We start from the raw sequence: 27,608 nt of genomic DNA, 5'->3' as shown, positions 1-27,608 counted from the left end.
AGAAAAGTATTGTCATAAAACCCTACTTTCGTTATGTTAATAGAAAGCAAAGATTTTAGTATTTCTCCATTATATCTAGCTAGGCTAAAATAGGAATTTGTGTTCCAATTCTGGGAGCTGCAGCATCTGGTCTTGTGATGACATGCCGATATCTCTATAGCTAAGTCGACCCAGGGCTTTTGGAAGGGTAGTGAAATTTAAAAAAGCACCGAGGTAAAAGATCAGAGGAAGATTGGAGAAATCACATCCTCAGAGGAACTGGCTTTATTATGCAGTGCCTCTATTGCATTTCTCTTCACATGAAAGGCTGGATTTTGTGGAGGAGGAAGGGCTCCCGGCACCAGGCTGCAAAGGCAGGGGGATCCCCGCATTGGGCTTGGCATAAGGGAGGTCACTGAGGCTCTGTATTCCAAGGGAGCTAAATACATTTTATTCAGAGAGAAGCAGGCGGAGCAAGGATGCAGCTTTGCGAGGATTGCACACTTCCCCGCGACTCGTATGTCAATTCTGCCCTGTCCCGGAAACAAGGGATTTCACTCCCTCAACATGCAGCTGGTATGTGATCATATGCAGTGAATTGTGCAGGTTAATGCCGAGGTATTCCGGCAGCAGTCATGATGCCTTCATTCTGCAGCAGCACACTGTGCCACCTGAGTGGCAGTGGTGGGATGTTAAATAGTGTCATCATGAGAGTTGACAGCAGGTTTGTGCTCCACGGAGCCATTGACATTACCCTGGGGCAGTGTCTCAGTAATCTTAGTAATCTATTGGAGGACAGATTTCTGGACTGCTGTGACATCCTGCAAGTCCCTTTGCACACTGATATCCGCAACCATGATGGCAGCAGTCTCAAGTTGCCAATTCAGCTTGCATGAGAGCAGTCTGAGCTTCCATGGCAGCAAGCTGACCTTGCATTATAGAAGTCTGAGCAAACATTGGGTGGCTTCTGCTTGTACTGCAGTAGAAGTTGAGACGTCGACCATCAAATGCTGCATCATAGTTTGGTCCGCAAGTGTGCTAATTGAGTTGGCCACCTCTTCCATGCTGGAAAGGATAGGATCCAACTCTGTGACCTGTGACTCATCCATGCTCGTCGACATTACATGCAGGCTTTCTGGCAGATCTGCCAATGCACCAAGCATTTCATTGTGTATTCCTATCAGTCCTCTGCTGTAGGCTGCTCCATCGAACTGCTCCTCTGAGTCCACTGCAGCAAAACATGTGTGCAAATTTGCCCTCCAGTGAGCTGGCACCTGTGCTTCCCCTGCAGGTCATGCGTGTCCAGTGTCTCATCATGTTCAGATCCTGCCTCGAAGCTATCCTCTAATGTACGTATGTGTCAGTATCTGAGCTGGTGACTGTGAGTGTGAAAGTGAATGATGGTATTTCTTCATCATCACTGTCTTTATGCTCTTCCGCCTCTTTCTCTCAACCCCTGCTTGGGCAGGTTACAGTTCTTGGGTATCTGAGAGGAGAAAGGCAGAGGATAGGGTTGCTGTGAGGGGAGCTAAGGGGAAAGCAAGAGGTGCATACTTACACCATCTCCAGCTTGTAAACCAGAAGGATAAGGGGGAAGTGGAATGTGAGAAGGAGGATTAGGTATGAGCTTACCATGATCTTTGATTGTTTCAGCCCCACTGCTGACCGTGGCCTCAGTGATAGCCACTCCAATGATGGTGAGCATCGTCTCCTCTGTGGGAGTAAGGACATGCAGCCATGCCTGTCGTCTGCTGGTTTACTCCTGCTGCCTCTGGTTGTGCGTTAATGTATTCTGCAAGAGAGAGTGAAGTGTATCACCAAGTGTGGTGCAATGTGTTTGTGTGTTGTGGCTGTCATGGTTGAACAGCTGGCATTGTGTGCAAGTTGTGTGATGTAGGTGTGAGGTTTGCGGCAGTGCTAATTGTGTGAGGATGAGGTGAAGCTGTAATTGTTATGTATGAGTCATGGCTGATAGAGATCATTAATAGCTGATTGATGGGAGTGTGGTGCATTGAGCAGTGTGTGAGGCTAGTGGTGCAGTTGGTGGGATTTGACATTTGGTGATGCATTCACTGACCTTAACTGTTTGTGTGAAGTCATGGAATGTCCTGCGGCTAGATTCTTGGCATTGACCACCACAATTATCTGCTCCCGCTCCTGCTCCTCACAGAGTTTGTCTGCAGATAGAGGATCTCTATCCTTAGGTCCACCTCCTCCACCAAGGCATCCAGGACAGTGGCACAGAACCTAGGGAGCACACTGTCTACCCTGTTGCACCATAAATCAGTGTTCTTCTTGCTCACAATATTTTCTGCGACCAGTTCCAGCACCTTCTCCAGCCAGAATGCACCTCCCCTTTATGAGGTGCAGGCCAGCTTTAAGTAGTGGAGGTCAGTTTTAAGTGGTGCTAGCGATGCACAAACTTGGACCCCCTCTGAGGCATGCAGCCACTCAGCAGCACATTTAGCACTGGCTGCATGCAGTAAGCATGCAAATTAGCAGGCAGCACAAAGTGGATGTGTTGCCTGCATCGGAAGCAATGGATGCGGGTTAATCACATATTGTGATCACCATGGCCATTTTCAGGGGCTATCCGATTTAGCCCCCTTCTTCTTTATCACGACATTGCAGCATCAGTTTATATTGGAGTACCAAGCAGTAAAGGTTTGGATCAGCAAAACCAACTCCACTTTCTTACTACCTTTTACCTTTTTTTAATTGCTATTCTAGGCTTTATTTCACTCCATATAGAGTCTACCAGCAATTGGCCAAAAGGGGAGGAGAATGGAATCATCCTAAATTGTAATTAAATTTGATACAACTACCATTTTCATTGTATTTATGTTTTCCACTCTGTTTTAAGGCTACCTTTATGGATTATAATTTTTATTGTGCGATTTTTGTTATGTTAATTTATGTAATTAATATTAATCGCATCACATAGTACAAGGCATGGCACAATTTCTAAAAGTTTCCACATTCCCAGGAAAGGTAAGTTCTCCCCCGGCATTTCTGGGGTTCAGTATGTGTTGAGAAGCAACAACTCTGACCTGGATTTCTATCTTTTTGATTCAGCACTATCAGTAAGGTATGGTTGGAGGTTCTGGGGCAGCAACAGCCATATTCTATCTACATAGAGACTATCTCTGCATAATTCCACCCATTAATATATCCTTGATGAATAGTTGACTCCTCTTCATTTATAACAACACAGACAGGAATAATGATAAAGTACAACCTTTCTCATGTCCTGTCCTAGAGGGAGGAACTTGATAGCAGCTCATAACATAAGATCGAGACCTGTAGTGATGTCGAAATATCTATCCTACTTGACAATTTTGGGATCAAACCAAAACCATCTCAAGGTGAAAAGAAGATAATGTCATTCCACTTGATCAAATTATTTTCCATGTCCAAGGAGACAGCAATTGATAGGTTTACTGTCTTTTTCTCAGCTTCAATTATCACATGCAAAATTTTGCAACTATTAACTGAATATCTCTCTTTACAAATCTGCCCTGGTCAGAATGTACCAGGAAATTCTTCAAATCTGAAGGCCAATTCAGTCGTCAAAATTTGAAAGGCAGCATTGAGAGGGATGCAGGCTGATAACTAGCACATTCCACAAGTTCCTTTGTAGGTTTAAGGAGTACTGCTACTGCTGCTTGTCTTATTGCACTGGAAAATTAACTTGTCTCAAATGAAATCTTGAAACTCTGCTTGGAATATGGCACCTTGCAGCTCTTGTAAACCTGCCATAGATTGTGTCTTCATACTTCCTCTTTCTCCAGTGTCAGGCGAGTTTTTTTGTTCCAGGTGAGAAGTGGACCAACAGCATGTTAATAAGATCCAGTGGTCAAAATCACCATGGCCTCATATTGCCACAGGAGGGTGGGAAACCAATAAACTACTGGTTTCCCACCAGAAATCTCCTGGCATTGCTACTGTACGGGAGTGGTGATTGTGATCCTTTGTCCTTAATAAGAGATATTTTTTTCCTTACATGATATTTCCTGCAGTAGCCTCTTGATACATTAGCCAGTGTGACATAGAATGACAGGCTGCAGGTTTAATTCCTTCTCCAGGGGAGGAATGCTCAATCTCAGTCAGACATCTGAAGTGGGCAGCAACAGAAGGGCAAGGCACTTCTAAACAAAGATGAAGGGAAGAAGAAAAGCATAGTAACTCAACTCAAATCTTTAGAATACAACACTCACTCACCTTTATAGGGCATCATCAATGAAGACTGGGACATTGTTTCCCTCTTCCTCTCTAATCCACTCCAGGACTTGAGCACAAAGATCAAGGCTGACACTCCAGTGCAGTACTAAGAGAATGGTGCGCTGTCAGAGTTGATGTCTTTCAGATGAAATGTTAAACCGAGGCCCCATCTGCCCTCTCAGGTAGACATAAAAGATCCCATGACACTATTTTGAAGAAGAGCTGAGGAGTTATCCCCAGTGTCCTGGCCAATTTTTATCCTTTAATCAACATCTGCATCTCAGAGCTCTGCAATCTCTCACCATTTAGATAATATGCTTCTTTTTTTATTCTTCCTGCCAAAATGGACAATTTCACATTTTCCCACATTATACTCCATTTGCCAGATCTTTGTCCACTCACTTAACCTATCTATATCCCTTTGTTGCCTCCTTATGCCCTCTTCACAACTTACTTTCCTACCTATCTTTGTGTCATCAGCAAATTTAGCGACCATACCTTCGGTCCCTTCATCCAAGCCATGTATATAAATTGTAAAAAGTTGAGGCCCCAGTACTGATCCCTGTGGCACGCACTTGTTACATCTTGCCAACTAGAAAGTGACCCATTTACGCCTACTCTCTGTTTCCTGTTCGCTAGCCAATCTTCTATCTATGCTAAAATGTTACCCCCTACACCATGAGCTTTTATTTTGCACAATAGTTATTTGTTATAGTTATATATATATATATAAAGAGAGAGATGAGGAGAATTTTTTTCTCTCAGAGGGTTGTGAGTCTTTGGAGCTGTTCCTCAAAAGGCAGTGGAAGCAGAGTTTTTCAGTATTTTTAAGGCAGTGGTAGATAGATTCTTGATAAGCAAGGGGGTGAAAAGTTATTTGGGGTAGGCGGGAATGTGGAATTGAGGTTATAATTAGATCAGCCATGATCTTATTGAATGGCGGAGCAGGCTCAAGGGGCCGTGTGTCCTACTCCTGCTCCTAACTCATATGTTTGTACGTACGTTCGTAAAACAAATTATCTGGTCATTATCACATTGCTGTGTTTAGGAGCTTGTTGTGTGCAAATTGGCTATCATGTTTCCTACTGAAGGAATAGAGTATAAAGGTAGGGAAGTGTTGCTGCAACTGTACAAGGCATTAGTGAGACCACACCTGGAGTATTGCATACGGTTTTGGTCCCCTTACTTAAGGAGGGATGTAGTTGCATTGGAGGCAGTTCAGAGGAGGTTCACTAGATTGATTCCAGAAATGAGAGGTCTGTCTTATGAAGGAAGATTGAGCAGTTTAGACCTTTACTCTCTAGAGTTTAGAAGAATGAGAGGAGATCTAATTGAGGTATATAAGATAATTAAGGGGATTAACAAAGTAGATGTAGAGAGGATGTTTCCTCTGGTGAGGCAATCTAGATCGAGAGGTCATAGTTTTGGGATAAGGGGTAGCAGATTTAAAACAGAGATGAGGAGAAATTACTTCTTTCAAAGGGTCGTGAGTTTGTAGAATTCATTACCGCAGAGTATGGTGGGTGCCGGGACATTGAGTAAATTTAAGGAGGAGATAGACAGATTTTTAATTAGCACTGGGTTGAAGGGTTATGGAGAACGGGGAATGTGGAGTTGAGGCCGAGATGAGATCAGCCATGATCGTATTGAATGGCCGAGCAGGCTCGAGGGGCTGAATTGCCTACTATTCCTCCTAGTTCTTATGTTCTTGTTACAACAATGACTACAGTTCAAAAACACTTCATTGTCTGTAAAGCGCTTTGAGACATCTGATGGTTGTGAGAAGCACTATATAAATGCAAGTCTTTCTTTTCCTTTTAACCAAGGAAATGGTTTCTTGCAATCATGAATGTAAAAAATGCACAGTGGCGCAGTGGTTAGCACCGCAGCCTCACAGCTCCAGAGACCCGGGTTCAATTCTGGGTACTGCCTGTGCGGAGTTTGCAAGTTCTCCCTGTGACTGCGTGGGTTTTCGCCAGGTGCTCCGGTTTCCTCCCACAGCCAAAGACCTGCAGGTTGATAGGTAAATTGGCCGTTATAAATTGCCCCTAATATAGGTAGGGGAATTGTGGGGATGTGGTAGGAATATGGGATTAATGTAGGATTAGTATAAATGGGTGGTTGATGGTCGGCACAGACTTAGTGGGCCAAAGGGCCTGTTTCAGTGCTGTGTCTCTAAATAAAATAAATAAATAAATGTGTAAATTAAAAGAAAATTGGAGAGAGGAAGAAAATGATTCAAAGGTTACAATAAATGTAACTGATAAGGTTCTCTAATGGGCCAGTAGGTAAAATCATCGTGGTATGGTCCTGAGCTCCAAAAACCTGAAAGGCCTGACTGTTAGTCTTAGCGTTCCTGGCACCCTGAGGGAGGGAAGAATCAGTCAGAGCTATACTTAGAATATCAATGATGTTGCACCCCTTTTACTGGAGTGTTGTGGCTGGAGTACGGCTTCACATTAAAACCATGGGTCACTGCTGCCTATCACATGCACTCCCCTCCCTCCCGATCTCTCTCTCAACCTCAGCCCAATCATTGAATCAACCCCTCCTTCTCCTGATCGCTGCCCACCCTCTCCCAAATGTGTCTCTCCCCTGCAAACACCCTTTTCTGCAGCAGCTAAAAATTCAGATCACCTTCACTGGTGAGATGCCGGGGGGAACACCCAACAGGCATCAGCAGCTTGTCGGTTTGATGTACATGGAGCCCGAGGCCCAGTATCATGTGGGCCTCTGGCCTACCCATTCCAGCTCACATATCGATCCCTGTGTCCAGTTTGTGTTGGCCAATCAATTCTGTGATCTATAAAAATGTCAATCCAGGACAGCACAACTTTGGCTGCAATGCCCTACATGACGGAAGAACCTGCCAACACTCATTTCCTCAGCCAGCACATTAGGAACAAACCACTTGGCCAAGGCCTTGGGAGAACTTTATTCCAGACAGGAATCACAGACTGCAAGGGAAACTTTGGGGTAATAAAGTTGAAAATAAAACTTGTAAATGTTGCTATTTGCTTTTCTTTACTGTTTGATTCTTATAAAACAACTCCGTTAACACTTGCAGCATTCATTGATGCTGTTTTACTGAGTTTTAAATATATCCACATGAAAAGGATGATTGGGACACCTGCTGAGTCTCTCTCTTTATAAACACCAGTGAGATTACATTGTTATCCAGGCAAAGAATACTCATTCCTGACGCATTAATGTTTTACAAACCATTCAAATCAGTAAATCTGGCGTGGTTTCATTTTCTTCTGAGACTTTGGCTGCTGTTGGATTCAATGGTCTAATAAAAAAGCCAGCAAACATAAACAGCTTAAGAACTGACTGACCAGAATGCTGCTCTATACTTGTAATGAGATATTTACTGGTAGCTATAATCATGTAATCTGATTGGCTGCTGCTCAACAATGATACAACAGCTACAAAAAGGGAATATGAAAAGAAACTTGCAAGGGATATCAAAATCAACACAAAGATTTTTACAATTATGACAGGAAAAAGGGTGGTCAGTCATAATGTGGGCCCCTTGAAAACTGATAACAATGATATTGTTAAAAAATAAGGAAATGGCAGATATGTTGAATAATTACTTGACATCAGTATTTACAGTAGAAGAAGAGGATAACATGCTGGATATCCACAGGAAACTGACATTGAATGAGGGACAGGGACTCACCAGAATTAATGTAAGCAAAATAACAGTAATAAAGGAAAGAAAATCACTATTGAGTGACGAATCCCCAGCAGCAGATGCTTTCCATCCGAGAGTTCTAAATGAAGTAGGTGAGAATATTACAGATGCCCTAACTATAATCTTCCAAAGTTCTCTCAATTCAGGAACCATTCCGTTAGATTGGAAAATTTTGCATGTCATTCTGCTACTTAAGAAAGGTGAGAGAGGGAAATGAGGATATAGACTTGTTAGCCTAATATCTGTTGTCGGGAAATTATTAGCGTCTATAATTCAGGATAGAGTGACACAAAAGGTGGTAGACGTTTTGAATTCTCTTCCACAAATGTCAGTTGATGTTAGGTCAATTGTTATTTTTAAATCTAAGATTAATAGACTTCTGTTCACCAAAGGTATTAAGGGATATGCACAGGTAGATAAGGTAGTTAGGAAGGCATATCAGATACTTGCCTTTGTTAGCTGAGGCATAGAATATAAGAGCAGGGAGGTTATGATGGAGCTGTATAAAATGCTAGTTAGGCCACAGCTGGGGTACTGTGTACAGTCCTATAGCCACACTATAGGAAGGATGTGATTGCACTGGAGAGTATGCAAAGGAAATTCACCAGGATGTTGCCTGGACTGGAGCATTTCAGCTATGAAGAGAGATTGGATAGGCTAGAATTGTTTTCCTTAGATCAGAGAAGGCTGAAGGGGGACCTGATTGAGGTGTACAAAATTATGACGGGCATAGATAGGAAGAAACTTTTTCCCTTAGCGGAGGTGTCAATAACCAGGGGGCATAGATTTAAGGTAAGGGGCAGGAGGTTCAGAGGGGATTTGAGGAAAACGTTTTTCACCCAGAGGGTGGTTGGAATCTGGAACATACTGCCTGAAGGGGTGGTAGAGGCAGGAACCCTCACAACATTTAAGAGGTATTTAGATGAGCACTGGAAACGCCATAGCACACAAGGCTGCAGGCCAAGTACTGGAAAATGGGATTAGAATAGATAGGTGCTTGATGGCCGGCACGGACACGATGGGCCAAAGGGCCTGTTTCTGTGCTGTATAACTTTCTGATTCTTTGACTCTATATGGTCACAGATCTCCTTGATCTCATTGACTGGCAGAACAGGCTTGACTGGCTAAATGCCCTATTCCTGTTCCCATGAGGCCCAAGGCTAAAAGTGTTAATCTACAGACATTTTTGAGTTTGCAACAATATTCTTCCAGAGCATTCTATAGTTCTCTCCATTTTAAAATAGACTCTGCACTGTTCAAGTTAAAGGATGTCAGTGTTGGAAAACACAACTTGCTCTTATTTTTGTCTATCGTCAATGCAAAGAATTACCAAAAGGATATGATGCAGGAGACACCAATTCTTGAATTACCTATTCCTTGACTTAACTTCACAAGCACCATTTACCACAGCAACTAACGTGTATTGCTTTCCATTTCTTTTCTTTCCCAGTCTTTAGTTCATTATGCCACATATTAGTGACTTGAATGAAATATCAGACAATCAGGCAGTGAGGTTAAATGCTCTTAAGCCTATGTGAATGCTGGTTGTGTTCAAGTTCGTCTCTGGCCTCATCCCTCCCAATTTCTGTAGTCTTCTCCAGCCCCCCAGAATTTCTGAGCTCCTCCAATTCTAGCCTCTTGCACATCGCCGATTTCCTTCACTCCACTATTGGTAGCCATGGCTTCAGATGCCAAGACCCTAAGCTCTGGAATTGCCTCCCTATACCTCTTTATCTCTCCTTTAAGTCACTCTTCAACCCTATCTCTTTGAACAAACTTTTGGTCACCTGTCCTAATATCTCATTTTTCAGCTGGTTGTCAAATTTTGGCTGATAATGCTCCTGTGAGGCACCTTCGGACGTTTTACACCCTTAAAGGTACTTCTTCTTCTCTTCTTCTTCTTTGGCCTCCTTGTCTCGAGAGACAATGGGTAAGCACCTGGAGGTGGTCAGTGGTTTGTGCAGCAGCGCCTGGACTGGCTATAAAGGCCAATTCTAGAGTGACAGACTCTTCCACCGGTGCTGCAGATAAAATTGGTTGTCGGGGCTGTTACACAGTTAGCTCTCTCCTTGCGCTTCTGTCTTTTTTCCTGCAAACTGCTAAGTCCCTTCGACTCGCCACGCTTTAGTCCCTCCTTTATGGTTGCCCGCCAGCTCTGGCGATCGCTGGCAACTGACTCCCACGACTTGTGTTCAATGTCACAGGACTTCATGTCGCGTTTGCAGACGTCTTTAAAGCGGAGCCATGGACGGCAGGTGGGTCTGGTACCAGTGACGAGCTCGCTGTATAATGTGTCTTTGGGGATCCTGCCATCTTCCATGCAGCTCACATGGCCAAGCCATCTCAGGCGCCGCTGGCTTAGTAGGGTGTATATGCTGGGGATGTTGGCCACCTCGAGGACTTCTGTGTTGGAGATACGGTCCTGCCACCTGATGCCAAGGATTCTCCGGAGGCAGCGAAGATGGAATGAATTGAGACGTCACTCTTGGCTGACATATGTTGTCCAGGCCACGCTGCCGTAGAGCAAGGTACTGAGGACACAGGCTTGATACACTTGGACTTTTGTGTTCTGTGTCAGTGCGCCATTTTCCCACACTCTCTTGACCAGTCTGGACATAGCAGAGGAAGCCTTTCCCATGCACTTGTTTAATTCTGCATCAAGAGACAGGTTACTGGTGATAGTTGAGCCTCGGTAGGTGAACTCTTGAACCACTTCCAGAGTGTGGTCGCCGATATTGATAAATGGTGCATTTCTGACGTCCTGTCCCATGATGTTTTTACTATGTAAATGAAAATTGTTACTGAAAGTGCATTTGGGTGACACAAGTTACCTTCTACTCCATGCAGAGTACCTCACTTCCACTTACTACTTTCTGATCTAACCTGGCTGAGATCAGGAACTCACCAGTTGAGGTATGAATACATATCCTTCCATTCCATAATGAAATAATTTAGTGCAAGATATATTGAGCATGTGAAGAAGTGCCCACTTTAAGTTGAATAACATTTCTTGTGGTTATTTTGCTTCATGCAGTTGCATAATATGTGTAGTCTTAAAATGCAATTCTTAAGTAGGTAAAAAAAGCTCCTCAGCAGTGTTACCAGATTATACCACTTCTTGCAATTGTAAAATACATATGCTTTCAGTATGCAATTTTGGCTATAGCCTAAAAAGAATTATTAACTAATTAATTGCATAGCTTATCTAATTCATGAGTAAGACCGTCATGGCTGATTGTTGTGTCAATTCATGAATTCTGTGTCACACATAAGGTAAACTAATATTGTTGTCCGATTCCTATTCTCTATTCATGTTCCAACATCTTTGTTTTTCATGCATATTACAAGCTGAATAATACAAATTATTCTCCAATGGTTTAAAAAGGAAGTGTACTGCATTGAGATAAAATCATAATCAAGGGGTTGTAAGTCAGATGTGGGAGATAAGCTGGTACAGTCTTATCTGCATCTCTAATCGGTAGACGCATCATTGGGTTTCCTTTGTTATTTTGTGTGTTGCTTGAGTGGTTCTGCTTTTTGTCAAGTGAGAGTAGTTAAGTTGTGGTGCCTGGTGCTACAGGAACAAAGAGTCCTGATTCATAGTTTAGATTGCAAGGGGATTAGCTGGGATTCGAACTGATGGAGAATAGCAAAAGAGCATAAGGCACTGATTTGCTTGAGAGAATGGAGGAGGGAAGGATCATAATTCAGTACTTGTGCTAAGGATTGGTGAATCAAAAATGGTATTTGTAGGTGAAAGAATATTTAAGGTAGTTTCACCTTTTCCCTCATGTGAAGGAGTATCATTTGTCACGGTGACTTTTTCCGTAATGCAATGCTGCACGATCATCACATGAACAGGTTTTTGACTGCCGCATTGCTCAATGAGTGGCTTCTGTACATCTGGTTGTATGATGCTTTAACTCATGATTTGGGAAGTGAATGTCAAGAATATAAAGAATTTGACTTTGGCTTTCCTTGTCTCAGTTCTATTGGCATAGGTGGAACATGGGTACTAGCCAGTGTTGGCCTCTCAAGATGTTAATTATTACTGAACTTGGAAACCTTGGAAATAGAGTTCATATTTACCCTGTTTCTAACCTGGTTTCAATGAGTCTTCAAGATTGCAAGCCAAGCAGATAAGTTTCCCCTCACAGCTGAGGAAAAGATTGCGAAATCCTGCTAAGTATTTTGAGTTTTATGTCTTTGTCCATTAATGAGAACCATTGGCCACTAATGTTATGGGCTGCTGTCTCAGGTCACACTAACCCAGGGGCTTTGGCCTTCTTTCCAACTCTGTGGTTTGCAGCTTCTGTGCTGAATTGTTGTGTCACTCTGATTCTCTCAATTTCGTAGCATTTGTTTTAATGTCTTTCTAAATGAAAAAGTATGCGTAATCTTCCAAAAAGAATAACTGCATTATCATAAGACCAGCTGGTTAACTGCCTGAAGGACATTTTCTTCCCTGATACCTTGATTATGATTAGTGATTATGATGAGAGATACAGCACTGAAACAGGCCCTTCGGCCCACCGAGTCTGTGCCGACCATCAACCACCCATTTATACTAATCCTACACGAATCCCATATTCCTACCTAACATCCCCACCTGTTCTCATATTTCCCTACCACCTACCTATACTAGTGACAATTTATAATGGCCAATTTACCTACCAACCTGCAAGTCTTTTGGCTTGTGGGAGGAAACCGGAGCACCCGGAGAAAACCCACGCAGACACAGGGAGAACTTGCAAACTCCACACAGGCAGTATCCAGAATCGAACCCGGGTCCCTGGAGCTGTGAGGCTGCGGTGCTAACCACTGTGCCACTGTGCCGCCCATTCTTAGTGATGAATTTCCTATGGCAGACTGGGAAAGAGATTTTTATGATAGTGTTCCACAACTGCTTCTTCTCACATTCGAGTTTTTATTTTTACTATCATTACTATTCGGAGCTTGGTCACCAGCAGATGCATTGAATTGATTAGATTACACTGTTCAGATTGCTTTAGTGAATTATCTGAACAGCCAAACTCACTCTTGAAGTACTTTAGTGGGCCAATATCTCTCTGAAGACAAAACTACCATCTAAAGAGAATTGCTGCACCCCACAAACACGCAATATGGGTGTTTTTCCTGCAGTTATTCTTTTTGGAAGATTATGCATTTGAAATCCAAAAGTTGAAATATCAATATTATTAAATCAAAAAAATTATTCATCCAAGCAACATGCTGACAGCTAATGACAACTTGGAGTAATTCCTGGAGAAATTAGCAAATAAAGAACTGCACTCTCAACATTATGATTTGAAAAAATAAACTATTTTCAGGGATCATTGGAAACATTCAGCATCTTTTGTGCAGCTCCTGACCTGGGAAACCTGCAGATATGGTGAGCAATCTGGTGCCCTTTTAACTCCATTGGGGAGAATCTGCAATCATGCTTTAATTTTGTGGTAATAGCAGAGAAAACAAGTATCTAGTTTATTGACAAAAATATTGCTGAAAGAAAGAACTTGCATTTAAATAGCCCCTTTTCATGACCTCAGGATGTTCCAAAATGCTTTAATGTCAATGAAATATTTTTGAAGTGTTGTCACAGATATAATGTGGGGAAACACAGCAGGAAATTTGCACACAGGAAGGTCTCACAAACTGAAATGACTGATAAATGACCAGACAACTTATTTAAGTGATATTGGTTGAAGGATAGATGCTAGCCAGGACACTGGTGGGGAAGGGTGTGGGGTGGCAGGGGTGGTGCAGTCTCTGCTTTTCTTTGAATGGTGCCATTGGATCTTTTATGTTCACTTTTGAGCACAGAGAGAAGCTAGGCTTAACATCTCATTGCAAGGTGGTACATCAGACAATGTGATGCTCTCTCAATACTACATTAAAGTGTCAGCCTAGTGGAGTTTGAATCCACAACCTTCTGACTTTAAAGTGAGAGCACTGACAAGGTGACACCTTTTCCAAAGGATTTTCCATATCTATTGAATACAGAATTGTTGCGAAGAAGTACATGGAGGCTCTGTATAAATGAAAAGGGGGCATTCATCTTTGGTGCCCTTTGATTCGTCTCAGAGGGCCCCTTTTTTTTGTTTGAGTTAAATCTAGATCTTGAGATCCTCAGGCTGAATAGGTATTGAGAAAACATCTCAGAAAATTATAGTTTGACTTTGGCTGGTTATCAAGTCTAATTCGTTATTCCAATTTTAATTCTTAAACCCTGTAATTGTCAGTTCAGTTTATTCCTATGATAAATGGTCTCGTTCCATTCTGCTAGATCTGTAAAATCTTTCACTCCCACATCAAAAGATGGCACCAAATGGAGGGATATATTGTATGCCTGATACCAGATGCTCCATTGCAGTAGATAACAGAGACCCTGAGAATTATTTTTTTCATTGTGACCTTATCAGTCTCGCCTTCTCCTTTTATGCCATAAACATCCAACAGCTTTGAAGAAAACTAGATACACTGTTTCCTCAGATGGAAGAGATGTGCCTCAATATACCCTTTTCTGAAGTGATCTGAAGGTGATCAATCACAGGAAAGATCTCTTGGTCAAATTGTACTTAAGTAGCTGACTTTACATACAGAGTGCCTCCATTCATAAAGACTTGGAGAAGTTATAGGATGATGGATAAAATGCAGTGGGGTTGATTTTAACTTCCAGCAGATCCTCAATGGAATGAAAAATGGATGGCTTCTTTCATGAGCAGGTGATCCATTTTCCCAGGTGGCGAAGATGGAAATATAACCCAATGCTTCAGAGTGTCAAAACTATTGAAAGAAAGTCAAAAGACACTCATTTTCAGGCTGAGGTCAATTGCAGATTAATTGCTGTTTATGGGAGAATTTTAGAAATTGACCAGGAGCTGGAATTTTGCAGATACATGACAATCTGAAACCTTCCATCTTAGTCAATAGTTAACCTGTAGTTGATCTCAACAGTTACGGCCTTTGAACTCTGTGACCTTAAAAACAGCACCATTATAATATGTGTTATATAATATAATGCCCCGTTGGGAAACTAAGCAACCAGAGCTCCAATTTCTATTCAGCCCAGATACTCCTGTTGAAAGTGTGCATGCATGGACATTAGGTGAGGACAAGATTGGCCAAACAATGGCTGACACTCATTGTATGGATCAACACATAACAAACGGGCCATCTGGTAAAATTACCAGAGCGGTGGTGGTGGCACAAGCAGAACCACGCCATGACTTAGAGTCACAGAGTCATTTATGACGTGGAAGGAGGCCATTCAGCCCTTTGAGTCTATGCCAGTTCTCTGCAGAGCAATCTAGTCAGTCCCATTCTCCCCACTTGATCCCTGTAGCCCGGCAAGTATATTTCCTTCAAGTACCCATCCAATTTCCATTTGAAATCATTGATTTTTCTCTGCTTCCACCACCCTTTGGGGGCAGCGAGTTCCAGGTCATTGCCATTCGCTGTGTAAAAAAGCTTTTCCTCACTTTCCCCCTGCATCTCTTGCCCAAAACGTTCAGTCTGTGTCCTCTAATCCTTGTAAACAAGTGATAAACATAAAAAAAGACTGTGAAAGCTTCTATTGGTATGTAAAAAGGCAAAGATTAGCAAAACCAAATGTGGGCCCATTGCAGGCAGAGACAGGAGAATTTATAATGGGGAATAAGGAAATGGCAGAGAAACTAAACAAATACTTTGTGTCTGCCTTCATGAAGGAGGATAAAAAAAAAACTCCCAGAAATACTAGAGAACCAATGGACTAGCAAGATTGGGGAACTGAAAGAAATTAGTATTGGTAAAAAAAGTAGAACTGGAGAAATTAATGGGACTGAAAGCTCGTAAATCACCTGGACCTGATGATCTACCTCCCAGAGTGTTGAAAGAGATGGGCTGTAGAGATAGTGGATGCATTGGTGGTCATCTTCCAAAATTCTATAGATTCTGGAACGGTTGCTGCAGATTGGATGGTAGCAAATGTAACCCCACTATTTAAGAAAGGAGGGAGAGAGAAAGCGGGGAACTACAGACCTGTTAGCTTGACATCAGTAGTAGGGAAAATGCTAGAATCTGTTATAACTGGAAACTTAGAAAATAATGGTAGGATTGAGCAGAGTCAACATGGATTTATGAAAGGGAAATCATGTTTGACAAACTTGTTAAAGTTTTTGAGGACGTAACTAGCAGAATAGATAAGGGGGAACCAGTGGATGTGGTGTATTTGGATTTTCAGAAGACCTTTGATAAGGTCCCAGACAAGAGATTAGTAAATAAAATTAGAGCACATAGGATTGGAGGTAATATACTGGCATGGATTGAAAAATGGTTAACGGACAGTAACAGAGAGGAATAAACGGGTCATTCTCGGGGTGGCAGGCTGTGACTAGTGGCCTACCACAAAGATTAGTGCTTGGGCCCCAGCTTTCACAATCTATATCAATGAATTGCATGTGGGGACCAAATGTAATATTTCCAAGTTTGCTGATGATGCAAAACTAGATTGGAATGTGAGTTGTGAGGAGGATGCAAAGAGGCTTCAAGGGGATCTAGACAGGCTAAGTGAGTAGGCAAGAACATGGCAGATGGAATATAATGTGGAAAAATGTGGGGGGAAAACAGAAATGCGAGTATTTCTGAAATGATGAGAGATTGGGAAGTGTTGATGTCCAAAGGGACCTGGGTATCTTTGTTCATGAGCCACTGAAAGCTAACATGCAGATGCAGCAAGCAATTGCAAAGGCAAATGGTATGTTGGCCTTTATTGAAAGAGGATTTGAGTACGGGAGTAAAGACGGCTGGCTGCATTTGTATAGAACCGCACTTGGGGTATTCTGTACAGTTTTGGTCTCCTCACTGAAGGATGGATACTTGCCATAGAGGGAGTGCAACGGAGGTTCACCAGACTGATCCCTGGGATGGCAGGATTATCCTATGAGGAGAAATTGAAGAGGCTGTGCCTATATTCTCCAGAATTTAGAAGAATGAGAGGTGATCTCATTGAAACATACAAAATTCTTTCAGGGGTCAACAGGGTAGATGCAGGAAGGCTGGGGGAGGTGGGTCTAGAACCAGGGGACACAGTCTTAGAATAAGGGGTTGACCATTTAGGACTGAGATAAAGAAGAATTTCTTCACTCAGAGGGTGGTGAATCTTTGGAATTCTTTGCTCCAGAGGGCGGTGGGGGCTCAGTCATTGAGTATGCTCAAGACAGAGGTTGATAGATTTCTAGATATTAAAAGCAATAAGGGATATGGGGATAGTGCAGGAAAATGGTGTTGAGGTAGGAAGATCAGCCATAATCTAGTTAATTGGCAGAGCAGGCTCGAGGGGCCGAATGGTCTACTCCTGCTCCTATTTCCTATGTTCCTATGTCCTCTGTACCATCAGTTAATGGGAACAGTTTTTCCTTGTCTAACTTATCTAAGCCTATCACAATCTTGTACATCTTGTTACAACCGAGGCGGGAGCAATGCACTGTCAATTCAGTCCCAATACTCCACAGTCACAGCGTATTATTAAAGTTTTCCCACCTAACCAGAAAACAGCCAAATTAAACACTTTATGAACCCCCAGAATAAAATACACCAAACAAGGTATCTTTAGACAACAACAAATTAACTATTTATTAATAAATGACATCTCAAGAGAAACTTATGTCTAAAGACTTTATCGCTTCTTATTTTCCTTTAACCCTAATACACACACATACATTCAAAAATAAATAGTTAACTGGTTTTAAAAATAGTATTTCTTAGGAATAAAATAAGTACCTGGGTTGTAAGTCCTGGTGAGTTACGTTCCTGGTTACTGAGGTGTCCCAGATTAGAATAATCAGATGCCACTCGAAGTCTCCAGGCAAATTCGATGAAACAGTCTTTTAATAGATAGGCATTCAAAGCACTTCAGTTGCAGCAGGCGTCACACAGTTCTTTTAACAAGGAGTATAGCCACAGGTGTCTTTGGATTCTAAAATTGGTAGTTTTTCAGTAGAAACTTAACTGAGAATTCCAGCAAACACAAACAAATGACAGAGACTCAGTCTTGAAGACAAATGTTCTTTTTCTCCAGGGATTTTTTTTCTCTCCTTAGACAAACAATACAGAGCCTGAAGATAAATGTAGATTTTTCTACTAAGAGAGAGGGATCCTTCCTTTCAATGAAGCACACTTTGCTCATCTCTCGTTCAAACAGGTTGAAGCCAGTCTTTATCCACAGTTAAAAGTTACAGTACGCCATGTGACCTTCTCTCTCTCCTGCTGTGGCCTAGGAAACAGGTGCAGCTGCTGGCACACTGTGCTCACTCTTAAAGGCACGCTGCTTTTAAACAGAGTCTTAAAGGCACACTGTTTTAAACAGAGGAGGATAAAACAGTTTTGTGACAACCTCTATCAAATTTCCCCTCAATCTCCTTTATTCCAGGGAAAAAAAACAGCTTTTCCAACCTAACCTTGTAAGTAAAATACCCCATCCCTGGAACCATTATGGTAAATCTCCTCTGCACCTTCGCAAGGACCCTCACATCCTTTCTGAAGTGTGGTGACTGGAGGCAAATTCTAGTTGGGGCCTAACCAGACCTTTAAAAAGACTCAGCGTAACTTCCCTGCTTTTGTATGCTCTGCCTATATTTATGAAGCCCAAGATCCCATATGCTTTACTAACCACTCTCTCAATATGTCCTGCCACCTTCAAAGATCGATGCACATGCACCCCCAGGTCCCTCTGCTCCTGCACACTCTTTAGAACTGTGCCATTATGTCATTTTGTCTCAACCTATTCCTTCTGCCAAACTGAATCACCTCACATTTGTCTGTGTTAAATTCCATCGACCACTTTGCTGCCCATTCTGCGAGCTTATCTGTGTCCTGTCGCAGGCGGTTCGTATCATCCTCACTGTTTGCCATTCCTGTTTGCTATCATTGGCAAATTTTGAAATTCTACTCTGTTTTCCAAGATCCAAGTCATTTTTAAGGAGCAAAATAAGCAGTGGTCCTGGCACTGACCCTTGAGGAACACCACTGTATGCCATCCTCTGGCCTGAAAAACAACCATTTACCACAGCTCGCTGTTTTCTGTCCTCGAGGCAACTTTTTATTCAATTGGACTCTGACCCTCCTATTCCATGAACCTCAATTTTGTTATCCAACCTTTTATGTGGCACTTTATCAAACACTTTCCTAAAATCCAATTGGACAACATCCACTGCATTCCATTCATCAACCTTCTCTGTTACTTCATCAAAAAATTCAATTAGATTACTCAAGCATGATCTGTCTTTTACAAATCCATGCTGACTATCCTTAATTAAATCAGACCTCTCCAAGTGCCTGTTGATTTTTTTACCCAGATTATTGTTTCTAAAACCTTACCGACCACTGGTGTTAAATTAACTGGCCTGGAGTTGCCAGTACTGTCCTTACAACTTTCCTTGAATAAGGGTGTCACATTTGCCACTCGCCAGTTCTCTGGCACCTCCCCCATATCTAGGAAGATTGGAAAATTATGGCAAGCCCTACCGCTATCTTAACTCCAACTTCCTTTAGCAACCTGGGATGCAAGCCATCTGGACCAAGTGACTTAGCATTGCATAGCCAGTCTTTCCAGTACTACCTTCTTCTCAATTTTTACCCTGTCATGCAGGTGCTGTCATACCCACCTTCCAAGAATGAGGCACACATTATTTTGCCACATGAATATTAAAACTTAAAATTGCTGCTAGGAAGAAAAGAGGGCCAGTCACAAGGAATTGCCAGGTCCCTTGCCGGAAAGACCTTTTTTGCATTTTAGCAGACAGTGTTGGAACAAAGGAACCGATCTCTGCTTCCCCAATACACAGAAGACCTGGTCAGACCAGTGTAGTCACATGACTAACAGGTGGTTGGAGTTGTTTGAATTTGAACTTGCCACAGAGAATTAAAACTCAGCTGTTTGCTGCTGGACTGAGAACATCTCACTCCTGTCTGCTGTCATCTCGCTCTCACCAGCTTCGGCAACCATTGAAAACATATGAACCCCAAAAGAGAAAAGTCTCCCACAGTGAACAAGGTTTAAGAAGAATACTGGGCCCCAACGAAAAGCAAGAATTACCTACAAAAGGACTACATTGAGCTCGAAGCACAGTAACAAGAAACTCTTCTGATATTGCCCCAAACCTCTCCATTTTATTTTTCTTCTGCTCTTTTCTGTCCCTATTTGCATGTACGTATCGCGTACGCATGCTAGCGTGGGGCGCAGCGTGTATCCGTAGGCATTAACTGAATTAGAGTTTAAGTTTAAGGTTTATAAATTTCATTTTTCTTCTTTAAACCTAAGAAAGCTTGTTTATGCTCATTTCTTTGCCTTATAATTGGAAAGTGGTGAACAAGGATTCATTAACGTGGAGCTCAAACACACTGTTCCCATTGGTGGAAGGATTGAGAACAAGGGGGCACACAGATTAGGGTAAAAGAAGCAATGGTGAGTGTTTGGGATCTGGAATACACTGCCTGAGAGTGTGGTGGAGGCAGTTTAAGTCAAGGCATTAAAGTGGGAATTGGTGTATAATCTGAAAAGGAAGAATGTGCAGAGCTATAGGGAGAAGGTGGGGGAATGGCACTAGATAAATTGCTCCTTCAGAGAGCCAACGCAGACATGACAGGCCAAATGGCCTCCTTCTGTGCTGTAACGATTCTTTGATTCTGTCATGTAGCTACCTGATCAGGCATTAACATTAGGACACCTTCTATCCAATGTCCCTTATAGTCTGTGTTCTCATTGTCATCTCACTTTACACCTCGTTTGGAAAAAGAGAAATGTTAGCATTTTGTTTAGCACAGTGAGGATATTCTACACCTCTGAGATTATTATTTATGGTGGCTCAAGGTAATAACAGGTTGTAATTTAATAGATGATGTTAGAAACAATGAAAGCTCCACTCAAGTGCACGATAAATGTCATCTGGTCTTAGTACATTTGGAATATTTTTTGTAATCTTGAATAACTTGATTTCTAATGTCTCAACAGGAAAAATATTAATAATGGTGAGAAGTAACAGCAAAGCTAAAATTGTAGGGTTGCAATGATATCCTCACTGGGTAATAGTGTTGTACGGAAATTCGCAGGAGCCTATTCTAAAGATAATTATTATGAAGTTGGGAAGCAAAATTACAGTGCCACAGAGACCACAGTATGCATTACAATATTTAGTATAATAGAATAACCATACAGTTTCATTCAATATTATAATACATGTACATATGTCTCACCTTTACGGCCTCCATGTAGATCTCCCTAGCCTCTTACCTGCCATGTGCTCTCTAATGCTTTCAGGTTTACGTTGTATGCTTTGGACAGTAGAGGGCGCCGCTCTGAGCCAAGCACAGTCACCATGAGAACCTCTTGCCCACTGATTGATGACATCAAGGCAGAAGGTAAGTTACTTTTCCTCAGTTGCTTTTCAAGCAGACTCTTTCGATGAGCTGTATTGTTTTCTGGGTGCTACTAATGAGCAGTTCTAGTGTATGAGTTTCACAATGCCAAACCGACAGTCATATAAGGCAGTGCATCCAAATAAACCAAGTCATTTTTATTGCATTTTTAACATAGAATTTATGTCACAGAAACACCGTTTGAACCAATTGGTTTATGTCAGTGTTTATGTTCCACACGAGCCTTCTCCCACCACTCTTCATCTAACTCGATTAGCATAACTTTCTATCCCTTTCTCCCTCATGTAATTATTCATGAACTAACCGGAGGAGGAGGCTCCAGAAACATCCCCATCCTCAATGATGGGGGAGCCTAGTGTGTCAGTGCAAAAGACAAGCTGAAGCATTTTCAACCAATTTCAGCCAGAAGTGCTGAATGAATGATCCATCTCGGCCTCCTCCTGAGGTCCCCACCATAACAGAAGCCAGTCTTCAAACAATTCAGTTCACTCCATGAGATATCAAGAAATAGCTGAAGGCACTGGATACCGAAAAAACGATGGGCCCTGACAACATCCTGGCTGTAGTACTGAAAACTTGTGCTCCAGAACTAGCTGTGCTGCTAGCCAAGATGTCCCAGTACAGCTATAACACTGGCATCTACCCAAAAATGTGGAAAATTGCACAGGTATGTCCTATCCACAAACCAAAAGGAGGACAAATCCAATCTGGCCAAATACCGCCCCATCAGTCTACTCACAATCATCAGCAAAGTGATGGAAGGTGTCATCAACAGTGCTATCAAGCGACCTCTACTCAGCAACAACCTACTCACTGATGCTCAGTTTGGGTTCTGCCAAGGCCATTCAGCTCCACATTACAGCCTTGGTCCAAACATGGACAAAAAGAGCTGCATACCAGAGGTGAGGTGAGAGTGACAGCCCTGGACATCAAGGCAGCGTTTGACCGCATGTGGCATCAAGAAGCCCTAGCAAAATTGAAGTCAATGGGAATCGGGGGAAAACTCTCCACTGGTTGGAGTCATACCTAACACAAAGGAAGATAGTTGTGGTTGTTGGAGGCCGATCATCTCAGCCTGAGGACATCGCTGCAGGAGTTCCTCAGGGTAGTGTCCTAGGCTCAAACATTTTCATCTGCTTCATCAATGAACTTCCCTCCATCATAAGGTCAGAAGTGGGGATGTTCGCTCATGATTGCCTTAAACATTCACTCCCTCCTCTACTGCACCGCAGCAACTCATCAAGGCTCCTTCGACAGCACCTTCCAAACTTGCACCATCTAACACTTAGAAGAACAAAGGCAGCAAATGCATGGAAACACCACCACCTGCAAGTCACACACCATCATGATTAGGAACTTTATTGCCATTCCTTCACTATTGCTGGGTCAAAATCCTGGAACTCCCTTCCTAACAGCACTGTGGGTGTACTTACACCAGATGGACTGCAGCAGTACAAGAAGACAGCTCACCACCACCTTCTCAGGAGCAGACAGGGATGGGCAATAAATACTGGCCTCACCAGCGACATCCCAAGAATGAATTAAAATGTCCAGTTTCCTCTTAAATGCATCCATTCTATTTGCCTCAACTGTACTGGTAGCGAGCTCCACATTCTAGCCATTCTCTTAGTAAAGTTTCTCCTGAATTCCCTATTGGATTTATGAGTGATCATCTTAAATTGATGGCCTCTAGTTTTGGTCTCCCCCACAAGTGGAAGCACCTTCCTTAAGATTTCAAACAATTTTGCTCTTAAAATTGATTGTCTTCTTTTAGAATAAAAACTTTTATTCTAACTGCTAATGAAACTTTGGGCTGAATTTGTCCAGCTCACCGCCGAGCTTCAAAAATGGCACGGCGCACACACACGATGTATGCCGCGGAGCCGCTGCGATATTTAGCGTGGCGGCTCATTTTTATGGAGGGGGCAGAATGCCCGCCCCCTGATGTCATAGAGGGGGCGGGCACACCGCCCTGGCAATGGCGTCCGGGGCCACAGCGCAGGCGCCAGCGCCATATTTAAAGGGCTTCGAGCCCATCAGATCCATTTAAATTTTTAAAGGTGCAAGTCTGTAAAAAATAAATTTAAAACTTAATTAGCATTTTCAATCCCCTCTCCCAACCAGCCCCAATGACAAATCAATTTATAAAGTGCCCTCTCCCCCCTAAAAAATTAAACTCTGGATCCCGACCTTTCCCCCCTGAACTTTCTCCCCTTTACCCTTCAACCCCTTCCCACCATCCCCTCCACCAATCGCTTCAGGTTTTGCTGTCTCCCCCCCCCCGCCGCCCTAAAAACTTAACTCCTCACCCCTCCCCACCAATATCCTGCACCGGATCTCCGAATGGCGTTCCGGCAACCGGCGGAATATTACAGTGAGACGGCCTTGTTCACGACAAGGTAGATATTTATTCATGCCATTTAAATGAACTAACATTTTTTAATTAGGTTCCCATCGCTGAGCAGCAGGGGTGCCGCCATGGGGCCTCGTCACCCCTGGCAATATGGAACAGGGCCTTCCCAGTGTTGAGGCTCGTTGCGGGAATCCCCTGACGTAATGGGGCTTGTAAAATTCAGCCCTTTATTGTAGATGTTTTCTGGGTTTTCTTTACCTTTCTTGTTTTTATTTACTGGTTCTTTTCAACTTAATATTTTCTTTTTCTGTTTCCACATATCCTTTTGATTTATAATATTTTTCATACTGTTATTACTTTTCAACTGACACCAACTCCAGGATTTATGGCTAGAATCAACTTCAGAGCATGGGAAACCATTAGACTAATTAAAATGTATGAACCTGTAAAATATAGAAACAAATGATAAGATAGTTTTTTTGGGTAAACACTATCTTCACCATTTCTTGGCTTTTTTTTCTTAACTGATAACAGCTGTTTTGTTGAAAACTTAGCTGAAAGGTCTAGGCTGACAGTACAGAATACCACAAAGATGGCTGGAGAGAAAATAAAGTAAATCAAGAAGTATTGATAAGGTAATGAGACAGAGTTGACAGTTTGGGGGGATGAAATGAGAGTAAAATAGCTTAGCAATCACATCAGAACCCTGGAGAACACTTGTGATAATTATCAGTGTCTTTGTGACCCATAAGTGACTTAAGATGGGTAGAACTAAAGAACCATAGAACAATTATGGCACAGATGGAGGCCATTCAGCCCATCATGTCCATGCTGGCTGAAAAAATGAGCTGCCTCATCTAATCCCACCTTCCAGTACCTGGTCCATAGCCTTGCAGGTTACAGCACTTCAGGTACATGTCCAGGTGCCTTTTAAAAGAATTGGGGGTTTCTGCCTCCACCACCGTTCCTGGCAGTGAATTCCAGACACCCAGCACCCTCCGGGTGAAAAAGTTTCTCCTTATCTCCACTCTACCAATCACCTCAAATCTGTGTCCCCTGGTAACTGACCTCACCGCCAGGGGAAACAGATCCTTCTTGTCTACTCGATCTAGGCCCCTCATAATTTTGTACACCTCAATTAAGACTCCCCTCAGCCTCCTCAGTTCCAGGGAAAACAACCCTAGACTATCCAATCTTTCCTCATAGCTGCAACTTTCAAGTCCTGGCAACATTCTTATAAATCTCCTCTGTACTCTTTCCAGAGCAATTATGTCCTTCCTGTAATGTGGTGACCAGAACTGCACGCAATACTCCAGCTGTGGCCTAACCAGCATTTTATACAGTTCCAGCATCACATCCCAGCTTTTGTATTCTATACCTCGGCCAATAAAGAAAGCAATCCATATGCCTTCTTCACCACTCTATCTACCTGTCCTGCCACCTTCAGGGACCTGCGGACATGCACTCCAAGGTCTCTCACTTCTTCTATCCCTCTCAATATCCTCCCATTTATTGTTTAATCCCTCGCTTTATTTATCCTCCCCAAATGCATTTCCTCACACTTCTCCGGATTGAATTCCATTTGCCACTTTCCCGCCCACTCAATCAAACCATTGATATCATTCTGTAGTGTACGGCTATCCTCTTCACTATTAACCACACGGCTAATTTTTGTTTGATCAGCAAATTTCCCAATCATGCCTCCCACATTTAAGTCCAAATCATTAATATTTTATTTAGAGATACAGCACTGAAACAGGCCCTTCGGCCCACCGAGTCTGTGCCGACCATCAACCACCCATTTTATACTAATCCTACACTAATCCCATATTCCTACCACATCCCCACCTGTCCCTATATTTCCCTACCACCTACCTATACTAGGGGCAATTTATAATGGCCAATTTACCTACCAACCTGCAAGTCTTTGGCATGTGGGAGGATACCACAAGCAGCAAGGGACCCAACACTGAGCCCTGTGGAATGCCACTGGAAACAGCTTTCCATTCACAAAAACATCTGTCGACTACTACCCTTTGTTTCCTGTCCTTGAGCCAATTTTGGATCCAACCTGCCACATTCCCCTGTATCCCACGGGCTTTCATTTTACTGACTAGTCTGCCATGCGGGACCTTGTCAAATGCCTTACTAAAATCCATGTAGATCACATCCACTGCACTACCTTCATCAATCCTCTCCATCACTTCCTCAAAAACTCAATCAAGTTAGAAAGACATAACCTTCCTCCAGCAAATCCATGCTGACTATCCCTGATTAATCCATGCCTTTCTAAGTGGCAGTTTGTCCTGTCCCTCAGAATTGACTCTAACAATTTACCCACCACCGAGGTCAGACTGACTGGTCTATAATTATTTGGCTTATCCCTCGCATCCCTTTTAAACAATGGTACAACATTCGCAGACCTCTAATCATCTGGTACTTCGCCTGTATCAAGTGAGGATTTGAAGATGATCCTCACCACATCTGCTTTTTCCTCCCTGGCTTCCTTGAACAACCTGGAATGCAATCTATCTGGTCCTGGTGATTTATCCACTTTCAAGGATGTCAGACGCTCTCGTACTTCCTCTGTCATTATGCTTATTGTATGTAATATTTCACACTCCCCCTCTTTAACTACAATGTCTGCATTCCCTTTGTGAAGACAGAGACAAAAAACTCATTAAGAACCCTGCCCACATTTTCTTCATCGATGCATAAGTTCCCTTGTACATTTCTGATAGGCCCTACCCTTTTCTTAGTTATCCTAAAAATCAGGTAGCAGCCTGATCTCTCAGCATTCCGCATGTTCTCATGTGACAGATTTTTAGGAAATGTGTGAGAATGATTCAGGTAATTTGCGCTCCCCATTCCCCCCCCATGAAAAAGTCCCATTTCCTCCTGCCCATTCCCCTACCCTCCCAACCACCCCACCCCCACCTCCGACCCACTCCGATGGCAGGAATGGGATAGGACAGGCTTCTGAAACTTTTTTGGTTGAAGGACCCCTTTTCAATGGTTGTTTGGCATCCTTCCATCTACAAAAGGTGATGGACACACAGCAAACAATCCATTTAGGTGAGGTGTCTTCTCATGATGCACCTTTGCTGATGGCTGTGAAGGCCAAACTTGAGTGGCAGGTTCTGCACAAGTACTGCGTGTGAAGCTGCCAAGTGACACTGAGTTGTTGTTTCTGACATTGGCACTTGCTGCCAAGCTGCTGTCGCAATTGGTCATTGTGCTAGTGCACACCAGTCCACAGGATAGGTAGCCATTTCCCTCTTTCGCCAGCTAGTGACTCCCAGGTGCCATAGTCAACATTTAAGGCCTTCATGTCATGCTTGCAGGCATCCTTGAAGCGAAGCATTGTGCTCCCCACTGGCCCCGGGTACCTCACCACACAGAAGGCCCTTGGGTATGCGACTGTCTTCCATCCTGCAGATGTGTCCAATCCACTGAAGCCATCTCTGTTTGATTAGTGCCAACACATTTGGGAAATCTGCCTTAGAGAGGACTGACACATTTGTGATTTTCTCCTGCCAGGATATACTCATAATGTGCTGCAGACAGCGATGATGGAAATTATTGAGTTTCTTTTCCTGGTAGCTGTAAGTCACCCGTGTTTCACAGCCATACAGCAAGATGCTGAGAACACAGGCCTTATAACCCATTAGCTTGGTCCTAAGGGTCAGCTTGGTGTTATCCCATGCGTGTTTTGCAAGTCGGACAAATGTGGTAGCTGTTTTACCTACGCGTGTATCAAGTTCTGCATCAAGGGACAGATTTTCTGTCACTGTGGCAGCAGAATCTGCTAACCACTTCCAGTGGAGTATTATTTAGTGTGATCTGGGGAGGAGATGCAACACCTTGTCCCCTGGTTTTCTTGACACTTATAGTCAAGTAGAACAAGTTACAGGTATGGAATGGACCCATTTTCAAATG

General features: G+C 42.8%; 1 protein-coding gene across 10 annotated transcripts in view; it reads left to right on the top strand.

The window, feature by feature from the left end:
- Positions 1-27,608, top strand: part of LOC137347765 (astrotactin-2-like) — a 1,864,757-nt gene that overhangs the window by 1,777,998 nt on the left and 59,151 nt on the right. For all 10 annotated transcript variants that reach the window (XM_068012699.1, XM_068012698.1, XM_068012697.1 and 7 more), the window contains one exon: positions 21,198-21,298. In XM_068012699.1, coding sequence (XP_067868800.1) covers positions 21,198-21,298 — 101 coding nt within the window. The remainder of the gene's footprint in view (positions 1-21,197; positions 21,299-27,608) is intronic.

This window comes from Heterodontus francisci, chromosome 32 (assembly GCF_036365525.1).
Source record: "Heterodontus francisci isolate sHetFra1 chromosome 32, sHetFra1.hap1, whole genome shotgun sequence".
Lineage (NCBI taxonomy): Eukaryota > Metazoa > Chordata > Chondrichthyes > Heterodontiformes > Heterodontidae > Heterodontus > Heterodontus francisci.
Note: the sequence above shows the minus strand (reverse complement) of the source record. Positions and strands in the feature narration are given on the sequence as shown.